This window comes from Tachypleus tridentatus, chromosome 7 (genome assembly GCF_004210375.1).
Source record: "Tachypleus tridentatus isolate NWPU-2018 chromosome 7, ASM421037v1, whole genome shotgun sequence".
Classification (NCBI taxonomy): domain Eukaryota; kingdom Metazoa; phylum Arthropoda; class Merostomata; order Xiphosura; family Limulidae; genus Tachypleus; species Tachypleus tridentatus.
In genome coordinates, this window is record NC_134831.1 from 137,913,020 (window position 1) to 137,936,841 (window position 23,822).

Consider the following 23,822-nt stretch of genomic DNA (forward strand, 5'->3'; position numbering starts at 1 on the left):
CGACGCTGAATTAAAAAAAAACAAAACAATATTGTACGTAGATGATCCTTTGAAATAACATTATTCAGAGCTCATATTATATTCTGGGGCAGTCACTGCGCAAATATACCCAGTTTGAAAGTCTGGACAGAATAATGCGTTTCAAATGCATTCTCTAAACTAATTTTTCTTCCACTATATACGTTTCGTACATGAAGGTGTTTGAATTTATCTTGAGAAGATGGATATGAAATAAAAAGAACACGTGGTTCCTGGCAGATTTTCTGAGTTCTTCCGACCGAGATATTATTGTTTTTATATTTTCACCCGCTTCAATTTAGTTAAGAATGTGCTTTTATGTTATACAGAGTCTGAAGAATAACCTCTCTAATTAAATGTGAAGTCCGTAACTGCTACGATTTTTCCGAACGTTAAGTACACAATAATACGATTTCCTTAGGTGTTAATAAAACGGGTCCGACATAGCTTGTAGGTTAAGATGCAAGATTTTCAACCTGTGGAGAGTGAGTGTGCATCTATCCTGGGACACTACAATAAGAGTAACAGAAGAGTCGGTGGTGAATGGTGATGACCACCTACCTTTCCTCAAGTTTTTCCCTCCTAAATTGGGGTCGGCTAGCGCAGGTAGTCCTCGTGTAGCTTAGCACGAAATTCATATCAAGTGAGCAAAATAATGAAATGTGTGAGTATATATATATTATAACCATAAAATTTTCAAGCCATAAACCAAAACACATTAGCATGATTTTTTAAATACGTTGCATATTTTAAAAAAAAGATCGTAGAGTATGAGCTTATGAAATGTATTCTAGGTTTTGGAGGTGACTGAAGAAGTAGGACCCACATTGCGGTGGGGATACACCGTCTGTCAGTCTTAACCTCCAATTCGCTAGTCTCTCATTTGCTTTCATAAAAGTTTCGCAAAGATGTTAGGGTTAATATCATTGAAACTGTATAAAAGCAACTGTGAGGCAGTTCTTTATTTAGTATTTACGTTATTCAAGTAGTGAACCTTTGGATTCCAAATGATGGATACTTTAGTAAAATATTTTGATAGCGAAAGGAAACCAAATAAAATCATTAAAGATCTTGTATCTCAAAACGGGTGATATGGGCATTAACGCTTGTTATCTGCTTTATCAATAAAAGTGTTAATACCCATACCAGCCGTTCTGAGAGACATTTATATTTCAAGTGGGTTTCTCGTCATCAAGCATTAATGACCTTCTTAAATTCAGCTGCTGTAATCGTTTTAAATGAAAACGTTATTTATTTAAGATGCTTAAATATCAAATTAATTATTTGAATAATAAAGTTCTCAAATGTAACCAACCTAGAGTTTGAAATGATAACTTACACCATATTTAAATAAAAGCCTCGGAGAAGAACTGTGAAGAACTAAAACAAAAAAGTGAAGAAGACGCAGATTAAACTTTTTAGACGAAACGGAAATTGTTTAATTTGTAAATCTGCCACAGGCAAAAATTTGGTCTTTTTAAGAATATTTGTAATTGGGTTTGTTAATGGCTTTACTAAACAACCTCATAATTCCCCTCTAGACATACACGAGTGATCGTAGCTCTGTTAATACTTTGTTTGTTTTGAATTTCGCGCAAAGCTACTCGAGGACTATCTGCGTTAGCCGTCCCTAATTTAGCAGTGTAAGACTAGAGGGAAGACAGCTAGTCATCACCACCCACTTTTGGACTACTCTTTTAGTAACGAATAGTGGGATTGGATTGACTGTCGCATTATAACGTCCTCTCGGCTGAAAGGGCGAGCATGTTTGGTGCGACCGGGAATCGAACCTGCGACCCGTGAGTTACGAGTCGAACGCCTTAACACGCTTTGCCATGCCGGGCCCCCTCTGCTAATACTATTTTGCTTTCTATTTATATAACACTCGCCTTATCAAGTGTAGTTCTTAAGATTAAAGGATAAATTCGCGTACCTTAAAACGTTACTGACCGACAGTAACATGGTTTTCCTCAAAAGAGTTTTTTTTTTTAAATATAGATCCTGAAAAACAAAATCATCGTAGAAAAGCTGCAAGAGATATTCTCGAGGAATTCTGACATTGTCGAAGGAAGTAAAATATAATCCAGTATTTGTTATCTTGTTCTGTGCTTATTTAGATAGGAATTACCTGAGGACGCCATGTTTGGTGTACATTGGAAATCTCCATTCTAAATGCGTAATAATTAGGTTCTGCAGTCAAAATCTACAAGTGGGATTGTTTTGTATGACATTGAAAAAATGGGATAATTTTAATTTGACGGAATTACATCATTGTCTGTTGTTGTAAAATTAATTTGTCCATGAGTAGACAATGACAAGATAACATCTCACTCTGTTCGTACATAGTTATGTACAGATACCACAATAAAAACAATGATCAATATTCATAAGACGGGTAGTTAGTTATCGTTACGTTATACCGTAGGATACTTACCTTGGAGTTTTTTTAAAATAATCCTTCGTCTTTTGTAATTTAACTATAACTACAATGTGATTCAAAACGAAAAAAATATATACATCAGTATTCCAAAAAACAAACACATACACCATTCTCTACACCAGTTTCCATACAAATATGAAAAGTGAATAATGAAAAACACGCATGAAAGTACTTCAGATCTTTTTAACTTCGATCAAAATTCCATTAACAGTATTTGTTTTATTAGAAAACCTTCCAAACATGAACTTAACAAAAGACAAGTATACATGAAAGTTAGGTTAAATGTTATAAGTTAAAACGTCTTATTTCTTCAAACTTTCAGAAAATATCGAAGAAATCTCAAGACTTTTATTGAAATAAATTAGAGAACGTCTTAAGGTACATTTTTATTTCAAGTGTTTCTCGTCATCGCGAAGAAATTTTTAGTTGTTTTTTTTAAATGCGTTAGTTAAGAAATGGTATAAGTAATATACCTCCACTAATTTTACGGCTTAATTTATGAATATTATGAGGGCTTTATCGTAGTAAAACATGTTTAGAATTAGTTTACAGTACATTTTATAATTTCTATGAGCCAATATAGTAAATACATTAGTTGTTTTTGCTGTAGTAATACATATATATATATAGATATAAATGTGTGATTGTTTGCACCCAAACCTCTTCTAGCCTCATCAGTCAATCTTAACCAAAATTTGTATGTAAACACTATGAATTATGAGGAATATCATAATAAAATCGAAGTTAAACCTATTTATATTTAATAAAGCTTGTTAATTAATTACTCTCAGACTATTGAGTAAATCTCAAACAATCTTGACAGATTTACGCTTTAGACGTGTTGAATATTTTAAAGGGATTCTGGGTTAACGTATGAAAGTTGCTGGATTGTTTCTTAAACAACCATGATTTTCTCATGGTCAATCAGGTGCAGTATGTTCAAGTGTGGGATCAAAAGTTTTATTTGTTGGTAGATGGAAAGTAAATCATATATATTGTTTATGAAAACGCTTTGTTATAATTGAGATAAAGCTTATATTAAAATTATTACTTTGAAATATATGATTGCTGTTACTTACATAGTTTTAATTGAGTTTAATTTTAGCTTGCAGAGAATAAAGAGAAAAATGAAAGTTAAAGAGAAGATATTAGTTAGATAAGAGAGATGAAATACAACAGAATGGATAATACAGAACGAGGAGGTAATAAGAATTAAAGTAAAATATTCAGTATCACGAATAGTTCTGTAAAAATGACATTCAGCATCCAGTAATAATAGGATACCTAAATATAATTAATATTAATACTTTGAAGGTAAAAGGTCTTAAGATATATATATATTAAGACATAATGTATATATTTAAATGTTTTTTTTATATCTAATAAGCTTATATAGATATATAATATATTTATAAACCTTTAACTTTCATTTAGCGAATATAAACACAGAGTTAAGAATTGCCTATACTAGGTGGCGCTACAGAATGGCAAGAGAAGCTGTATTATATAAAATTAATACATTTCAATTTGTCACCAGCAGGTGGAGGTAACATAGTTTACCGCAACTGACAAGTCATGCACTCCCAGTTTCTCTCGAAATACAATAATGTTTGCTTGATGCCTCACTCTTCTCTGACATTCACAAAACAAATACCTTTTATACTGGATTACATCCTTTATTTTTTAATCCATAGTCCAGACTCCAGGTGTACGAGGTTTGTTATTATATGTGGAGCCCATGCCACATCGCTATGGCCTTACGAGGATTGTGAAACATGTCTCGCCAGTGCGATGCTTCCCTGCCGTGCTCATCCATTCCAAGAATACAGGATCCAAGTAAAGGCGTGTTGCTATGGTGACAGTTCATAACACTGACGGCCAGAGTGCAGTGTTTCAGATCGTCTTCCGAGATGTCAAAACTCAGAGCTTCGTTCCATACAGGATTATTTGATCTTCGTTTTGTAGTCGTTTTCTTTTTTTTCATCTTCATGTTTCTGGAGACAAGTGTAACTTTCACATAGGTATCTTCATAATAAAAAAATAACAACACTTTCAATTAGCTTTTCAGGCCGGTCCGTGGTTTTCTGCTAACAAGGAATCAAAAACACTTCAAAATTTTCCGTCTATTGCACACTAATTAGAATTATATTTCGTGTCATATAATTATGTAAAGCAAGTCTGTGTTGTTTAAAGATCACGGATTATTTATAAACAAAATAATATATAAGTCTAAACTAAAATATAGTTCGATCACTGACAATCACGTATCATGAAGCTTCAAAAGAATCAATTCATAATATAAAATAGGATATCCTTAGAAATAAAACATTATCCTTAAACGATAATATATTTGAAAGTGCATATTTCTTCCAAAGCCATCGAAATGCTTGTTTAACGATACACGATACAAAGACCCTAATAAAATATTACACGTGGATTATATTAACACCTAAATTTTATCTAATTTTCTTTTCTCTTCAGTTAGCCAATGACTGAATATTTAAAACGAAAAACTACACCCTGGTGGGTGATTTCCTTTAACATTAATCACTAATGATTAACAACTGGAAGCAGGTTCGGTGTTTAAGAGGCTCTTTTGTAAACAATAAATACAAATAAATAAACAGTGTCCCCCCCAGTGGTTCAGCGGTATGTCTGCGGACTTACAACGCTAAAAACCGGGTTTCGATACCCGTGGTTGGTAGAGCACAGACGGCCCATTCTGTAGCTTTGTGCATAATTCAAATAAACAGCACCTCTTTATAAATTTATTTAAACAAAACTTGAAAGAGAAGGAGAACAATGCGAAGTTTTATAGCCTAATGAACGCTTTGTTCCAAAGTGTGAAAAACACTCTTCCAGAATGAAAAATCAATAATCCAATTATGCTAAACACATGACAGAAACACTCCTTCCGTCTATCCTTAGTTTTGTAACATGAATAGAGTTATCTCATTTAAAAAAGAAACGGAGGTGTGGTAAGTCTAATTCCAATTTCTGCACAAGGTTAAGGCCAAGTAAATTCAAAAGCTGACCGTATATATTACACATTTTGTGGCTAAGGGGTAAGGTTGAATGGTTACAAGGATAAAATTCGAGGCTTTATCCTCACAGTTGGTACAGCATAGATAGCTCACTATGTAGCTTAGTGCTTAGCAATAAAGAAGACCCCAAATGTTGTAGAAATGACTACTCCATTAATAGCCTCAAACCAGACAGTGGGTCAATGTCAAGTGTTTTGTAATTTCAGTAATAACTACAAAACTGATTTATTGAGCTATGACAACCATCTACACAAAGCAAGTCAGGCATATATATGCTTAGTGTGTAAACACTTTTATTATCGCAACCGATAAGTAGAAAACCTATTAACTATTAAAATGAAGTTATTTCACCTGGTATCTCTTTCGAATTTGGAGCCATTAGATTAGAAGCTTTCAACACAACCAGAGTCAGTCGCCCAGCAGAGGGCAGGTAACTTAGCGATAACAGTAGTTCTGGTCTGTCACGTGAAACCTTCCCACATGTAAGAAAAAAGATATAGAATTAAAATTAATTTGAAAACTTATAATATGTGACAGATATTCACAAATTATGTATCATATATAGATATAACATATATACACGAATACTATAGCACATTGTGAACCAACCGGCGTCTTTCTAGCCACATCTGTCTCTTCAGTGATTGGTCGAAGAGTTGCTCTTTGAGTATTATGAATTTATATGTTGTCAGTACTTGTTTTGTTTATTTATATAAATATCATATTAAAGAATATATTATCCATTCACGACTCGGCTATTCCCAGTTGTGTTGGTAGAGTTATCATTAAATTATCATCGATAATAATATATTTAACCTTTAAACAACGGGAATGTTGTAGGTAGCACAATCTACTGATGACGGCTGCCGTTTAAGGGTAAGAGTTGTAGCTTTTGGTGATAAAAAGAAATGCAGGCTACACCTACTTTTAGAAAATAAATTGGCAAAGCGCCATCTCTTGAGAACATTGTAAATGTCTCATTCAAAAAGTCTTACGAAAATCTCCATATAAAAATGATCTTTACTTTCACCGAGGTTAGTAGTACAATAACTGTACCATTGTCTTTTTAAGGGGGAGTATCAAATTAAATAGTTGATTTGATATACCAAAAAAATTTGTTTACGGTTTCTTCATTGACTAGATAATTAAAACCTTGCTTAAAACGAAATTCGTTTTTTATATTTTTATTTTCAGCATTATAGAGCTTTTGTTTATAAAAACCAAAGGAAGTTCAAATCTCTCTGGCACTTTGTTTATGAAATCTTTTTCAGTAAATTTTAAGTATGAAAAATTTTCACTTAGATTTTAACATTAGACAAAAGAAACAGTTTAACCTTATCATGAACTAATTATCCTTCACGGAATAATTCGTGAGCAAGGAAAACCATCCTCTTCATTAACCCCGAAAAGTGGATTTTACTTGTTAATTTAAGTAACTAACTTCAACATACGTAGGTTTTGTTCAGTATACCAGCTTCATGCAGATAGGCTTGTCTCAACTTACACGTTTTTTACTTGAACAATTGTTTCAGAATAAAAACAGGATTTGGAGCTAAAAATGGTTAGGGTAAGGGTGTTTGGTTTTGTTTAATATCACTAATAATTAAATAAAAAAGTTGAGGTTGGAAGTTTTATAAAAAATATAGGGTGTTTTATTTCTATTTTAAGAATATTTAATAAACGGTAGATGTTCGGAGTTTTACACTGTAGAATTGTTGGCAGACCAATTATGCTTTAAGGTTATATCTAAATATTAAGGGTCACTGCAACCTGTCAAGTGGCTAACAACAGTAGGAGTTGAGTCATTGTTGGTTCAAGAGGTCAACTTTCAATCCTTACGGGTTTGAATCCCCGTCACACCAAACATGTTCGCCTTTTCAGCCGTGGAGGCGTTATAAGGTAACGGTCAATCCCACTATTCGTTGGTGAAAGGGTAGCCCAAGAATTGGCGGTGGCTGGTGATGACTAGCTGCATTCCCTCTAGTCTTACACTGCAAAATTAGGGGACGGCCAGCACAAATAGCCCCTGTGTAGCTTTGCGCGAAATTCAAACCAAAACCCAACCCTTAACTGGTTTTCCTTAGTTGGTGATGAGTTTCACGTCGGTTTTCGAGATCTTGTATGACAGACGGGATACTCCCAACCAGTTGGGTTTTGTGACGATACTATGACTTAAGTATGACAACAAGGACTGGAAAATGAAGAATAGTTTTGAATTTTGTTATCATTATGTTCTTTTTGTTCTATGTTAAACTCATTATTGTTTTATAGTGCTGATTTTAATCGTCTATGGACAATTAATGTATTTCATAGCATTAGAAATATTGATTTATATATGTAGCTCCACAACTCACACCCACAAAACAAAATATATTTAAAAATGAATTAAGCTTACATCTTCTTTAAACAAAGTTCACTTCGTATTGATTCCTTTATGATGTTTCTCCATAATCTCTAACAATATATTTCTTACTTCACTGACTTTTCTGTCATTATTCATACTAGTGTTTATACTGTTACACTTCTCCACCTAACTTTATTCAAGCACTGTTACATCTGCCATCTTACTTCCATCTATTTAAAGAGACGCTCCCAGTGACTCAGCGGTATATCTGCGGACTTACAACGTTAAAACCGAGTTTTGATACTCGTAGTGGGCAGAGCACAGATAACCCACTGTATAGCTTTGTGGTTAACTTAAACAAACGATTTTGAAGAGTCTAAAATTTATAACGTATTTTCCAAACATTAATATTTTATGTTTTATACATTACGCCCCAAAAAGAAATGCACGGAAATATAGTTCTTTCATTTTTAAAAAAAATCCTATTAAATTCTTTAAAACGTTTACTGTTAACTATTGATTTTTTTCAGGAGATCTAACATGAAACTTATGTAATTTCCCCTTAATCTTTAATGGTCCATTTCATCAAATAGTTGAGAATGGTATTTTTATATTTTATTTACAGATTCTCTGTATAATAGTATCCTAAGGAATAGACTTTAAAGTTACGAAGCCACTTGAAATTAATAAATAAGAGAAGAAGCGGAAGAGCTCGGTATTGTGGTATTTTAACAAATGTATCCACAGACAGAAAGTTGTAACTTTATATATATATATATATATTCAAAAAATAATTGTATTTTTGTCGTGCGCAACTCATTCTGAAATGAATTTTTTATAACAAAAAACAAGGTTATACAATTTCAGGCATCAAAACGTATGTTTTTTTACCTTGTCAGTTTTAATGATTTCACTCCAAACTTCCACCTCCGTAGTAACATCAACATCACACATCTGAACTCGGACCTCGCCAGTGACGTCATTCCTTGAGAATCTATCGAAATCGAACACTTGTAGAAGAAGAGTCTTCCCCAAGAGGTCGTCATACGAAACCGGAAACTTGAAAACTTCATCAAACACCGGGTCTGAAGAGTTGCGCTGAATTTCAGTTTGCCTTACTTTGGTATCGACTTCAGATATCAAAGTTAATTTAACGTAGGGATCGTTAAATCCGTTTTTGGATATCGCTCCCAGATCCAGGGCTGTGAGTATATATACACATATATAATTTTTTTAATGAAAAATGCTTCATCACATGTTGTCGAAAAATTATACCAATTAGGATTTTTAAATATATTTTTTTTCTCGGGCCTGGCATGGCCTAGCGCGTTAAGGCGTGCGCTTCGTAATCTGAGGGTCGCGGGTTCGCGCCCGAGTCGTGCCAAACATGCTCGCCCTCCCAGCCGTGGGGGTGTTATAATGTGACGGTCAATCCCACTTTTCGTTGGTAAAAGAGTAGCCCAAGAGTTGGCGGTGGGTGGTGATGATTAGTAGTTACCTTCCTTCTTGTCTTACACTGCTAAAGTAGGGACGGCTAGCACAGATAGCCCTCGAGTAGCTTTGTGCGAAATTCCAAAAACGACAACAACTTTTTCTCTCAGAAACTCATAATAAGAAATGTTTTTTTAAATATAAACCAAACGTTGCCGAAACATTTCAATAAGTTATTTTTGGAAGCATTCTTTTGCTGAGTTCAAAGGTTAAAACACGCTCTCACTCAAATGTAGTTCGTATTATGAACCACGTGAATAAACTGATAACAACATTTTAGAGTTAAGCTAATAAACTTTCTGTTAACTGTAGTAATCAGAGGCATTTTAACCATCTTTATATGGATGTGGTTACTTTGGCCAACATTGTAAGTACAAAGTAACATTAAAACCATACATACTATAGATTTTAATCCAGTAAAAGTGTCTTAACGATATTTGGCAAGCTATTAGCAAACATTATAAGTATTTTGTAGAATAAACATTATATATTTTTCTTTAATTAAGAGTTTTTACTAAATATTTGTATGTGAATTTATAGTCAAAGTCTGACTACGAGGGAATTTTTTCTTGTTAAAATTCAAAACATTTTTCTTTCATCCTACACTTTTCAGATTTCATTTGCACAACCTCCTAAATGAATGTCAGAAATTTTACCAGCTAAGCTTTATTTGTTTCTTTTGAATTTCGCGCAAAGCTACACGAGGGCTATCTGCGCTAGCCGTCCCTAATTTAGTACTGTAAGACTACAGGGAAGGCAGCTAGTCATCACCACCCATCCATAAACTCCTGGGCTACTCTTTTAGCAACGAATAATGGGACCGACCGTCACATCATAACGCCCCCACGGCTGGAAGAGCGAGCATGTTTGGTGTGACGGGGATTTGAACCCGCGACCCTCAGATTATGAGTCGAGTGTTTTGACCACCAGGCCAGGCCAGATCACTAACATTCATACTTTATCGTTACTTTCTTTAAACAACCAACATTTTTTTTCAGGAAAACTGTTTTCATAATATTTTCTCTTGGAGATGTTAGGAATATTTGTAGAATTTAAAAATTCATCAAATTAAGCAACTACAAACGTTCTCGGTAAACCGTATTTCTTAAGCCTTTCTAAATGTTTTTATTTAAATGAGTATATTACGACAAATATTTAATGTAACAGATAAAACCATGTATTGCAAACGGTCGCGACATCAATTTTAACTACATACAAAGAAGATGAATTGAATGCAAGTAAGTTATTTTTAGTTAGCTTTTCAGCATGAGAAATTAGATCTGTCAGTTTTCCTGAAAATCCGTTTTGCTTTAATTAAAATTATGTCAAAATTCAATCTCGTTTTAACTACTAATCCTATCATTACGGGATCCAGATACTAGAGTTGCTGAAAATTAGATAACTTTACTGTACAGTATAAGGTATTAAAAACAGTTTAATTAACCAATCTCCAAACTAAGCCCACGTTTGTGGTCCCTAACATACATTTTAGTTGACTTTGTTTCGTTTTATAAAATATATCCATTCGTTTCATAGAAAATCTAGAAGAAAATTTACTACCAAATTCAGTTAAGAACGACAGTAGTCTTTGATAGATTGTTAAGGCAGAGGATTCATCATTAGTAAACTGGAAGTGTAGGCAACCGTCCTGTTCTTAAAAAGATACAAATGTAAAGGACAACGTTTCGAAAGTCTTCCTTCTTCAGGCAGTTGCCTTCTATTCCAGTTTACTCAACAATGGTATTGTTTCAAATACATACGTTTACTTCTGACACTGTGTCTAATACGTAGAAAAGTGAACGTAGTAATAAATGGGTAAACAGTTATATTAACCACTCGGATCATTTGAAGAACAACAGCAAGTAGAAATGGGTGTTTCAACTAACACTGAAAACCAGGAAGCTACCAATGCAAAACACTAAAGCATTTTACAGATGTTATTTAACCGCCACTAGTTAGAACTTTAAACTTCCCATACTTTAAATAGGGTTCGTAGTTACTATATCTATTAGAATCACAAACGTAGCCTCACTAGATATCTCTACAGCGTAATCTTGAATCATACACATACTTAGTTCCGAGTTGTTCCCAAAGTTTCACTTTGTCTAGAATAATTTAATGGTACAAATATTATATATCATAAAGTAGATATAATTAGCACTGAAAAGTAAACGGATTCTCAGATATTACCAAATTCAGGTTCTTCTACTTACATGTTAAAAGTGTACATTTTAATAGGCAGAACATATACAACCCATAACGCGGTTTGCATCAACCATACGGTATTTCATATTAATTGTACGCCATAAATAAGTTTATTTTTGAATTTCACGCAAAGCTACACAAGGGCTATCTGCATTAACCGTCCCTAATTTAGCAGTATAAGACTAGAGGGAAGGCAGCTAGTCATCACCATCCACCGTCAACTCTTGGGTTACTCTTTTACCAACAAATAGTGGGTTTGACTGTCACATTATAACGTCCACACGGCTGAAAGGTCAAGTATGTTTGGTGTGACGAGGATTCGAATCCGCGATCCTTTGATATTTTATAAACATATAAGCGCCGCAGAGAATGGCTCAGTGCAGGTAAACTGGCTAGAGCACAGCTCAAAATGGATCTCTACCCTAGGAAATTCTTGTTAAGCGTTTGGTGGGATATTATTGGTGTGATCCACTTTGAGTTACTGCCACTCAGTGTAACGATTGCATGAGACTTCTATTGTCAACAGTTAGAGCGCTTGAATAGTGCACTGAAAGAAAAGAGACCTGCTTTGATTAATCTTAAAGGTGTTGTGTTACACCAAGATAATACAGCATGGCCCTATACAGCAAGGATCATATCTACAAAGACTGAAAAGCTAGACTGGGAAAAACTTTCACATCTTTCTTATTCTCCAGAACTTTCCCCATCTGATTATAATATATTCCGAAGTTTGCAGAATTATCTTGATGGAAAAGAGCTTGGAACACATGAAGATGTTAAAACATTCTTTTCCTACAAACTCCAAGAATTTTATAGAAGTGGGATTCAGAAGCTTGTGAATCGTTGGCAGGAAGTAATTAATAATAATGGAACATACATTATTAATTAAATAACATTAAAAGCATTTGAAATCCTTTCTCTTTTTCTGAACTTAAAATCGAACATTACTTAAGGGATGACTTGATACAACGCTTAAAGAATAAAAGTTATATACTTTACTTATCAATAGATGGCGCGGGCGGTAATAGGCTAGATTGAAGTTAAGCACAAAGCTATAGAAGGGGCTACTGTGCTCTAACGTTGTAAGTTTGCAGACATAAAGCTGTGCCATTGGGGGTGTGGTCTAATAGACTAGAACTCTGAAGGAGTGAAACATACAATCCTTCAACATTACCTTCGATGACGTGAACAACGAGATCTGATCTGTCGAAATCATACTTAAGTCGAAAGTGGAGTCGTCCATATTTAGACTTGTCCTGGCTGTCCGAAGACTGAAAAAATACCATACCTTTCTTTTTGTATAAGTCAGGTTGGATTGCCCCTGGTTAAAAAAATAATAATAATAAAGAAAATTTCATGACATATATTAAAAGTCAAATCAACTAATTAAAAGGAAAGAAACACACTAACTATTAAAGCTAGAGTTACTATACTTAACAGCCAGTACAACCATACAGGTATGTCAATAGAAACACGTTAATAGCTCTAAAAGTTAAGAACTAATCGATAACAGTATTAATTACTGACTGTGTTAAGCATCAAGTGTCATCTAAAAAAACCAGTTTTATAGAATAATATACATTAAAAAGGATAAGTATCGTACTCTCATCTGGCAGCTAAAAAACCAGTTTTATAGAATAATATACATTAAAAAGGATAAGTATCGTACTCTCATCTGGCAGCTAAAAAACCAGTTTTATAGAATAATATACATTAAAAAGGATAAGTATCGTACTCTCATCAGGCAGCTAAAAAACCAGTTTTATAGAATAATATACATTAAAAAGGATAAGTATCGTACTCTTTAATATATTATAATTATGATAAAACTTTTATTTATTTGTTAAGTGCAAAAGTACATAATGGGCTATTTGTTGTGTGGACACTACTAGCAACCCTGCCTGATTGTTAGTGTGATCAGTCCTCAAACTTATCGCTAAGTCACGAGAGGCTATGATAAAATAAAATCATTTTTATAAAATAATGTTAAAGACCCATGAATATGTTTTCTAGCGAATTAATAATGTAAAGTTTATTCATCAAAAATGCCTAAGTAACTCAGCACAGTTATTTTTACATGCTATTTTAAAGTGCTTCATACTGTTCACGAAACACGGTTAGGCCACAAATGGGTGCTTCATTCATGTGGAGAACCTACTAACGAATGTAAACTGGTCAATCACCGCCGGCTCTTGTGAATATGTTATAAACGTCTCAGATGTTTGATATGAAAATGCGGATCTGCTTCGAAGCCAATGGTACGTGTGTTATGACACAACAAACAATGCAAATCAACGCTGTATAGTGCTTTTGGCTTATCACATTCATAGGGTACCTGCTTTGAGGATGAGTCAAATCATTGTAGCCGCAACTGATTCCCAATTAATAAATAGAAACATCAAAAATTCTTTATTTTCTCAATATTTCTACGACTTTATTGGATTTGAAGGTGGTTAGCAACGTATACAAAAACACTCACGAAAGTTGCTGCTTCTATATTTGCTCTTTTATCACCTGTGGGCCATGAAGAAGACTATAATTGTTTTAGCTAATTAATGAGATTTTCACGCATTTGTAACAATCCTCATGACTAGAAGATGCGAGAATAGATCTTTGGAAAATTTTGAAATCTAATAATTACCCTGAAAGATTTGTTAACCAGTATTTCATGTGACAGCTATGACAAAAGAAATGTACTGATGCAACTAAGATACCACTAAAACAACGTTCCATGGAAGGTATCAGAATTTCAATGATGAATGAGATTGACAAGAATGTATTTACAGCGTATTTTATTAATGAGCAAGTAGTAGTAAATCCTATCACCATTTAGCATCCAAATAGGAAGGGCCACAGTTTTCTAGGTAGAAAGTACTAGGAATACTTTCTCATTAGATCTAAGATACCTTTGGTCGACAGGGGTAAATGATGGACACTTTAAGTGGTGGATTTCTAGTAATAAACGTTTTAATATCTTCTGTATAAACACACACACATATATATATGGGGGTTAAGCTATACTTAAACCTTAACACTTCATGTTTATTAAACGTGAATGTTTACATCATTTATCTGTTTTCACTTTTAAATTGATGTTATTCACTAGGTTGTTAATCCTACCAACCATCTATTATTTTTACCTTCTTATCGTTGACAAAGTGATAAAATGTCAAATGATACACAATAATATGTTGTTACTAATTTAAATTACATCAGCTGTTTTGTTCTCTCAAGACTAGGCCAGTATGCAGTACCTCTTGATAAAGGTGAAACGTTGAGGAAACGGAGAATTTTCACTGGAGACTGCCTGTTTCTCTTCAGTAAACATGTTTACTTACTTGTCACCGTGTCAGTGTATACAGATATTTATAAACATACTTTAGAAAGCCCACATGATTCTATGCGTCTATTGAGGTAAATCCAATCCTAGCAAGGCACAAAACAACTCATCGTGATGGTGTGAAAAGCACTTCAACAGAATTCACAGCAATTATCTTTTATAGAAGAGCTGCGCTTTATCCTACAGCTAAATAGCATATAAAGAAAACCGAAAATGGAAACAAACCCAATTTTTGTACAGGAACGTATGCAAACGGCGGTGTAAATTTCTATATCCTATGAAATGGTACGGTTAATAGCATACATCAAAGGAATAACATCCTGAGATCCTTTGTGCTATCATATGCTAGTGGAATTGCCCATAACTTCAACCTTAATGGATGACAACAACCACATACAAAATGCAATTTTGGTCAGAGAGGATTAGCTGCATGGAGAAACTGGTATGTTCACTCCGTGATGACGAGAAAACCCACTTGTAGTTCACTGTACTTCATTCTCATTCATCACCTATGGAATGTTCTTAGAAGATATGTCGCATTTTGCAGAGTGCTTCAAGATACTAGATGTGTTGCAAACAACTCTCAAAGATGTTATTATAGATGCTTGAGTATGCAATATTGATGTCGGACTCTTTTCTTTCTTTCCTTGTTTTTTTTTTGCTGCTAGTAGTGACAACTTTCCGTAATACAGAGAAATATTGTGAAATGCATAAATGTGAAAATTATTCCTACCAAAAGTTAATATTCAAGTATAGATCAAACAACTTTTTTTTTCATTTCAAATAGCATGATCAATCAAGAGATGGTTCATTTACATAACAAAATAGCTGAAAAGAAATACTGGCTTCACTTTAGCATCCAAAGCCCACAGGCTTACTATTCAGCCATATAAAAAAAAATTAATTGAAATGAAATATGTGATACGAAGAAAAAAAAACTCAAAATATCCACTGTATTAAAGTAAGCAAAATTGAACAGTTCAAAAATCTAACAATACATTTTCATAATAATACTCACATAAGCCAAAATTGTACAATATAGCTAAATCTGAGCGAAATTTCATAAAATAGAGTCATAGTACCAAAAGACTTGCAGTATAGCTGGTATAACTGAGCAACAGATTACAGACCTTGGCTTTTGTTGACGAGAAACTATTGGAGGAAAATAAAGCATAAGTAATAGAGAATGATATGGATTATTGGTGATTCCTTGATACACCATGTGGATGGAATAGTCTGTGTGGTAAATATGGAGAAAAGAGTTAAATTATGCTACCCTGAGTCATAGGTAGACATAACTGACAAAACCATAGATATAATGAAGGGGACTGGCAAAGCAGCAGACTTTATTGGGGCTAACGATATAAGGAAAAGTAAGTCAGAGGAGCTAACTTACAAGAACAAGGGGTTGATAAAAGCATGTAAAGATAAAGGCCGTAAATTAATATTGTGTCGAGGATAGTGCTAAGAATTAATGGTGGAGATGAAATTTTGAGTAGGTCACTAGAGCTGACTGCTAGGCTGAAATTCGTATGTAACGATCAGCAGGTTAGCTGTTTCAACTTGTGGGAACAGTTTAGTGGGAGGAGGGAACGTTTTGTAATGGATGGTTTACACTTAAGAAGGAAAGGGTGTGGTATGTTTGTAAGGGCTTTTAACTCAGCTATAAGGAAAGTTTTAATCTGGGACTAGATAGAGGTGAGGGCAAAGATAAACTAAATGAAACAAAACTGAGATGTAGAGGAAAGTTTAACATAGGAAATCAGAATAAAAGTAGTTATAAGAATAAGCTTAATTGTTACTATTGTAATGCTAGAAGTATAAGAAATAAAACAGATGACTTTAGGGCATTGATAGAAATAGAAGATTTTGATATAATGAGAATAACTGAAAGATGGTTAATCGTAGATCACTTTGATAACAGAAATTTCTTCGAAATACATGGTTATAGATTATTTAATAGGGACAAAGTAGTAAATATAGAGTAGCTCTGTATATTGAAGTTGAGATATTAAGGATAATAGCAATGAGAGTGAATCCAGTCGTATTTCTTTTAATGGATATCACGAGACAAAGCTCTTAGTGGGAATTTGTTAGAGACCATGAAATGAAATTGATGAAATTAGTGAGAAACTTTACAGTGGGATTAGAATTTCAGCTGCTAATGAAATCATAACTGTGGATTATTTTAATTTCATACATATTGATTGGGTAATGCGATAGCCAAACCATGAAGAAGAAAGATTTCAAGAAGCTGCTCAAAATGGAGTTATTCACCAACTGGTCAAGGAACCAACTAAAAATAATATTATTTTAGATTTATTGTTAACCTCTAGTATAGAAAAGCTTCAGAGGATGGATATTTGGGAACACCTACATACAACTGATCATTGATGTATTAGGTTTGATCTTTTGCTGCACATGGAAATCAGGAATGATGATATTTTGATTCCAATATATATTTTTTTTAAAAGCATATTTCAAAGTGATACAACAAGAATTTTCTGTTGTGAATTGGGCAACTGGGTTATTTGGAGACACTAATCAGATGTAGAAAATGTTTTAAAAAATTTTTCAATATTCAAACAAATGCATTCTTTGCACAAAGAAAATGGTAGCTGCGAGTAAAAACACCAAAGAGTTAAATTAAAGAAAAGCATCACTAATTTAAGAAATTTAAATTGACTGATATTATAGAAGATCAAGAAATTTGGTCAAACAGAAAATTAGGACATCCAAAAGGTTGTATGAAAAAAAAATTGATTGAAAACATGAAAATTAACTGTAAGAATTTTTAAAAATACATTAGGGGTAAACAAAATGTTACGATAGGATAGGATCCTTGAGAAAGGCTGTATCTGATGATTATAAAATACCTAAATTATTAAATATTGCTTATCCTTCAGTTTTTACTAACAAAGACCTAAACAGTATTCCTCATATTGGCTAACTGATAGATGAAACAAAGTTGAAAAAGACAATTGCTTAAATTTTGTGCTTGTTGAAATAAAATTGGAAACTTTAGAGGATGGTAAGACTCCTGGGTCGGGTGATATTTCCCTGAAGGTTTCAAAGGAAGTCAAAGGTTGGATATATGAGCCACTTGCCAAACGTTTTCGTAAGTCCTTGAATAGTGGACTAGTACGACAAATTGGAAATTAGCTAATGTCACTCCTATTTTCAAGGAAGGTAATAGAATTTGTTCCAGTAATTATAGACCTATAAGTCTTACATCAGTTGTGGGAAAACGTTTTGGAAAGTCTAATAAGAAAAAAGATACTATGCAAAGTCATTTGACGTAGTTTAGAATTTTATCGTATAGTCAACTTGGTTTCACTAAGGGAAAATCTCTTCTTACAAATATTTTAACATTCTTTAAAGATGTTACTGTATATGTAGATGAGGGTAATGGTGTAAATTTGTTGTATCTGGATTTTTAGAAGGCCTTTAACAGAGGGCCAAATAAAAGGATTGTAGATAAACTTATCTCTGTAGATGCTGTGGGTAAGTTAACTAGCTGGGTAAAAGAGTGATTTGATGGAAGAAAGCAGAGGATTGTTATAAATGGAGTTCAGTCAAACTGGATTAACGTTGTAAGTAGAGCACCTCAGAGCTCAATCTTAGGACTATTGCTCTTTCTTATTTACATTGATGACAGCGATGAAGGGCATAGCTCAATAAATTACTTAAATTTGCTGATAATAACAAGGTCTTGTGAAAATGCTGATTATGACTTACAAAAGAATTAATACCATTTATTAAGTTGGGCAAATATATGGCAGAATAGATCTCAATTATGATAAATGCAAGATACTGGATGTGGGTTATCATAATTTGAATTATAAGTATAATTTGGATGAAAATAACCTTAAGAGTGTGAAGAAAGAAAAGGATTTTGATATGATGGTTGATCAATTTCTTGAGTCATCGAAACAATAGCAAGACAAATATGGTTTTAGGTCGTACCTGCAAAAATACTGAATACAAGTCTAAAGAGGTTATAATTTCATTGTACAGATCACAATTTAGGCCACATTTGGAGTATTGTGTTCAGTCTTGGGCCCTTTACCTTATAAAAGACATTGAATTCTTGGAAATGGTTCAGAGGAGGGTTACTAAAATGGTACCAGGGATGGAGGTGTTGTCATATGAGGAAGTTCAAGATCCCTAAAATTGTTTTTCTTTAAAAAAATAATTAAAGAAGATCTGATTGAATCCTTTAAGATTGTTAAAGGAGTTGATAATGTTGATGCACCAAATTTTTCATACTTAACAGCGAGAATTATAGAACTAGGGGACACAAATAATAGATTTAGGCAAAATGGAAGCCGTCCTTAGCTAAGACAATTTTATTTTTCAAATAGGATGGTTTGCTTCTGGATTGGGTTCCCTTTTGATGTCGTGGAGGTAGAAAATTTGAGTGAGTTTGAATAAAACTGGAAAGATATATGAATGATAAGGATTGGCTTTAATTTTTTTATTCATTTTTCAAATTTATTTTTTAATAGTTTTTAGTGTGGCTTAGAGAATGAGACAGTCGAGATGGACCAAGAGGTCCACTTTTGTCCTTAAACATTAAATTATATGTTATATTACAATGAATCTGAATATATTCACTAGATTTAGCCACAAATGTATAATGTATGCAATATATAACCACTATACTGAACACCTGCCTAAAAGACGAACACGATCACGAAGTATACACCATGGCAAACTTAGAATGATCCCTGAATGTCCTCGTAAGAAAGAAAACACTCACACACACAAGAGAGCATCAAAAGCTTACAGCTCAGCTACCAGATTAGAGTTCTCAATCTTGGGTGCATTTTGTATTTTTGTTTTAAAATTCACGTATTTGTTAAGAAAGTCGGGACAGAATACAAGAGATTACATTAAATATCTCATAGTTAATAACCATGTCCAACTTTTAATAATTATGTTCAGAAAAGTTGCAAAATTTTGTGCAAAAATTGGATGAATCATAAAACAATACCTATGGGGCTTATAGGCCCGGCACTGCTAGACGAGTCTGAGCCTTGGAAATAAGGTGGAGACAATAACGGCGACACTGGGGACAGAGATCGGGATCGACCCCCTTGGGTGGGAGATGAAGATCGAAAAGAGGTATCTCGTAGTGGTGACAGTGTGGCCGATGAGGAGGAACAATGATGTGGAGACATGGGGATGAGGGTTTCGCTGGATGTTACTGACTGTTGGCTATCTGATCTGTCAGAAATGGACAAAAGTGGCACGTGGGACATGGCACGAGCATCAACGGACCGAGCTCGACTCACGATTGGTGAACGCTTCCTGACGGTGGGTAAGGAGTAGCTTGACTGAGAAGGAAGGACCGTTTCTTTCGTCACGTGCACATCTGGAAGAGATAATCGCACGTGGATGTGACCTACAGTGTTGTTACCCGATGCTGAACTGGAAGCCATCTTTGTGGTTGATTCAGTAGAATGGCGTGTGGTTACGGATGAGGCTGCTGCTATGATGCCAGAAGCTGTATGTTGAGGCTGCTCTCGAAAGATGCTAAAGTTCTGTAATATAAATAATTAAATATATGTATGTATTGAATAAACTTTCTTGCAGTATGATGAATGTAATATTCATGATACAAAGCTATTAAAAATCATTTTGATCTTTGTGTGTTTGTTTTTGAATTTCGCGCAAAGCTAAACGAGGGCTATCTGCGCTAGCCGCCTATAATTTAGCTATGTAAGACTAAAAGGAAGGCAACTAGTCATCACCACCCACCGCCAACTCATGGGTTACTCTTTTACCAACGAATAGTGGAATTGACCGTCACATTAGAATGCCCCTACGGCTGAAAGGGCGAGCATGTTCGGTGTGACAGGGATTCGAACCCGCGATCCTCAGATTACGAGTCGAGTGTCCTAATCACCTGGCCATGCCGGACCCCATTTTAATGTTAGCCACTTTCAAGACCAGCAATACACCACAGGATTTGAATTTATTTTCAAATTATTTTTAATTTAATAATAAGAAATCATATATTGTAATATCAGTAAATAAAGTTATAAATCAGAAGTGTGAGGAGCGATAAGAAACAAGAAAAACATAAATTACAATATTTTGATAAGTTTTCTTGTTATTATCTGGTACAACGTACTAATGGCAGTTATAAAATTGCAGTTGAAAAATAACAGTTTAAATGAGTCTATCATTAAGCAACTAAAATATCATTGATGAATATACAAATGTTGAGGAAGCAGGATATTGGTTTATAAAGGGTTTTTTTACTTCTGATTAGGCAAAGGTACTAATACTCATATTTTACTTTAAACTGACCTTGTTAGTAATGTTGTCAATAAACACAAATGTCAGAACTGTACGTCAAGCTACATCATTGAAACAGGAGAAATCGAACACAATCGTCCACCTTCCAACATAAACAAGACTCTGGTCACAACATCTTCTCTTGTTATTTTCATGTAATTTTTAAGTATACAACAACTGCAAAAGAAAAGCTAAAAAAATCCCATGAACTCTTCAGCCAATCTCTCAAGAGTAGTGTCCAAACATTGTCTTTCTAGAAATTTTAACCCACCAATCATCACAGAAAAAACACATCAAGCATCAGAGCAGAGTACATACACACACCACCATACATGCACTTCATTAGATTGTCTCTAGAAAAACATGAAAACCATCTTACTTCACGAAAGTTTTTGTCACTTCGAAAAAAACTGTTAATTACATTCTCTAACATGGATGTTTCTTCTAGTTTTTTTCACTTCAAAGCCAAAAAATCTCACTGTAAGCACAGTTAACGGGAGAGGGCAGCTGCCCCGAGATCCAAGTCTGTTGAGGGGCCCGGCAATGGAATATTCAAAAGCTCAGTAGAAATGCATACTATTTAATGATCTAGAATGGCTACTACTTTTTATGGATTCGCGAAGAAATTTGTCATCTAAATTTCTTTTATGAGGAATCAGCAAAAGTTAATAAACATAATGAAAGAGGTATGGGTCCGACGATATCACTGACCTCCCAACCTGGACTGGTTATCAACGCCCTTAACCATAAATCAAACCTTCCAGCGACTACTCTAAGTAAGCCATCGATACAACATCCGATAATGACTAAGAAACTCTAAAGCTCTCTGTTATAACCAAAGCAAGTAAAATTCAGCACAAATAAATTTCAAACGCAGAGAAGACGAAAACAACAACCAAGATGACGGAAACGCAGCATACGTTAACCAGCGAAGCCGAACATTCCTCGACATCTCAACCACACTAGACCAGCAAATCCAAACCCATACAGCTGATAAAAACAAAGAAAACCAAGCTGACATTCACTCATAAACAGTGTATCAATCCAAACTAACATGACCCTATAGCAGTTCCTTCAATCCTCTGTCTCTAAGTCATGAATCTATGAACGAAACGCACGACACACGCTGTTTCTTTAGGTGTCTCTCCCCTACCGATGGTGAAGACGACGACACCCCTTCACTCAGAAAGAACCATTCAGACGTCTCTTCTATAAGGCCCTACGGCTATAGTCAAGTAAGTTTATATTTAGCTGTCACGACTATCATTCCTTCCTTCCATTTTTACTTTCACTTTGTATTATTCCTTTTTTGATCAATTGGGCATTAGTTAGGTAGAGTACTTAGCGTCTGATTAGTGAAAGTGGATTTTCTCTTCCCTACACATCAAATTTTCAAGGCATAGGATTTACAGATCCCCGTCAATCGGACTTTACGGTTCGATTAGGGCCGTTATTTTATCTTCACCTAAGATAAAAAAAATATTTGACTATCCACATTTTGTCATCTGAAACCTAAATCAATCACGTACCAGTCAAACTCAACATATTTCATATGTAAAAAGACGGCTGGTATGGATAGAGAAGGCAATATGTAGAGGAACAAACCCGTACCAGCCGTTTTTTTTACAAATATAATTTTCTATACAAGTGGTTATTCTCGTAATCACGGATCAAAATATTTCACTTACACCAAATCTCACGATCTTCCAAGTACCGTCCTACTCTGTTATCACATGCAGGGCGAAGAGAATCACCTTCTTCTGAATGCCCCCCGATTGTCTCCCGAGGTTTCTATTAAACCCAGGCTGAACTTAAATAGGAAAATATGCCAAGTCTCTTCTTTTGTATTCAGTTGCAGCAGTGTGGCCCACTCATGGCTCGTCAAGTTGAAATTGCCCACCACATCAAAGCTTATAAAATATAGTTTTATAAAATGTCCAATAGTGATAGAAGGATTAATCCAATTATGTCAACCAGCAGTGAATTGTCACACGGCAAATGAGTAGAATTTAAAGATTAGGCTAAAGAAGAAGAAACTAGACAAATAAAATAATTGCGTCAATACTTCTTGTTTTATTAGCAGTTGTATGTAAGATTCATTGGATCAGCAAAATACCCCAAAACCACTGCTGTGAAAAGATAACGAAACATAAAGGTTGAAATTAGTAACAGTGAAATAAGTGGTTTGTTTGGAATTTCGCACAAAGTTACATGAGGGCTATCTGCGCTAGCCATCCCTAATTTAGCAGTATAAGACTAGAGGGAAGGCAGTTAGTTATCACCACCCAACGCCAACTCTTGGGCTACTCTTTTACCAACGAAGAGTGGGATTGATTGCACAATTATAACGCCCCCACGGCTGAACGGGCTAGCATGTTTGGTGTGACGGGGATTCGAACCCACGACCCTCGGATTACGAGTCGAGTGTTTTAACCACCCGGCCAGGCCGGCCCGTGGAATAAGTAGAGTTGGATACATGCGCCTTATAGAGATGAATGAAAGTTTGAACTGTTTACCAACAATCAACAATAATCTGTTCGCTACTACAGTGATGTGAACCGTATCATGGTCCATGTACAATGTCTTCAATGGAACATTATGGGAAAGTAGCACAAGATTGAGATTGAATCTTGA

The 23,822-nt window shown here is 34.5% G+C and overlaps 1 protein-coding gene across 2 annotated transcripts in view; it reads right to left on the reverse strand.

Moving 5' to 3' along the window:
• Window positions 1–2,649: 2,649 nt before the first annotated feature.
• LOC143256701 (synaptotagmin-1-like) overlaps window positions 2,650–23,822 on the reverse strand; it is a 140,228-nt gene continuing 119,055 nt past the window's right edge. For both annotated transcript variants that reach the window (XM_076514258.1, XM_076514259.1), the window contains 5 exons: window positions 19,879–20,428; window positions 12,717–12,863; window positions 8,738–9,048; window positions 5,854–5,974; window positions 2,650–4,483 (listed from right to left, as the gene is read on the reverse strand). In XM_076514258.1, coding sequence (XP_076370373.1) covers window positions 4,182–4,483; window positions 5,854–5,974; window positions 8,738–9,048; window positions 12,717–12,863; window positions 19,879–20,428 — 1,431 coding nt within the window. In that variant the 3' untranslated portion in view covers window positions 2,650–4,181. The remainder of the gene's footprint in view (window positions 4,484–5,853; window positions 5,975–8,737; window positions 9,049–12,716; window positions 12,864–19,878; window positions 20,429–23,822) is intronic.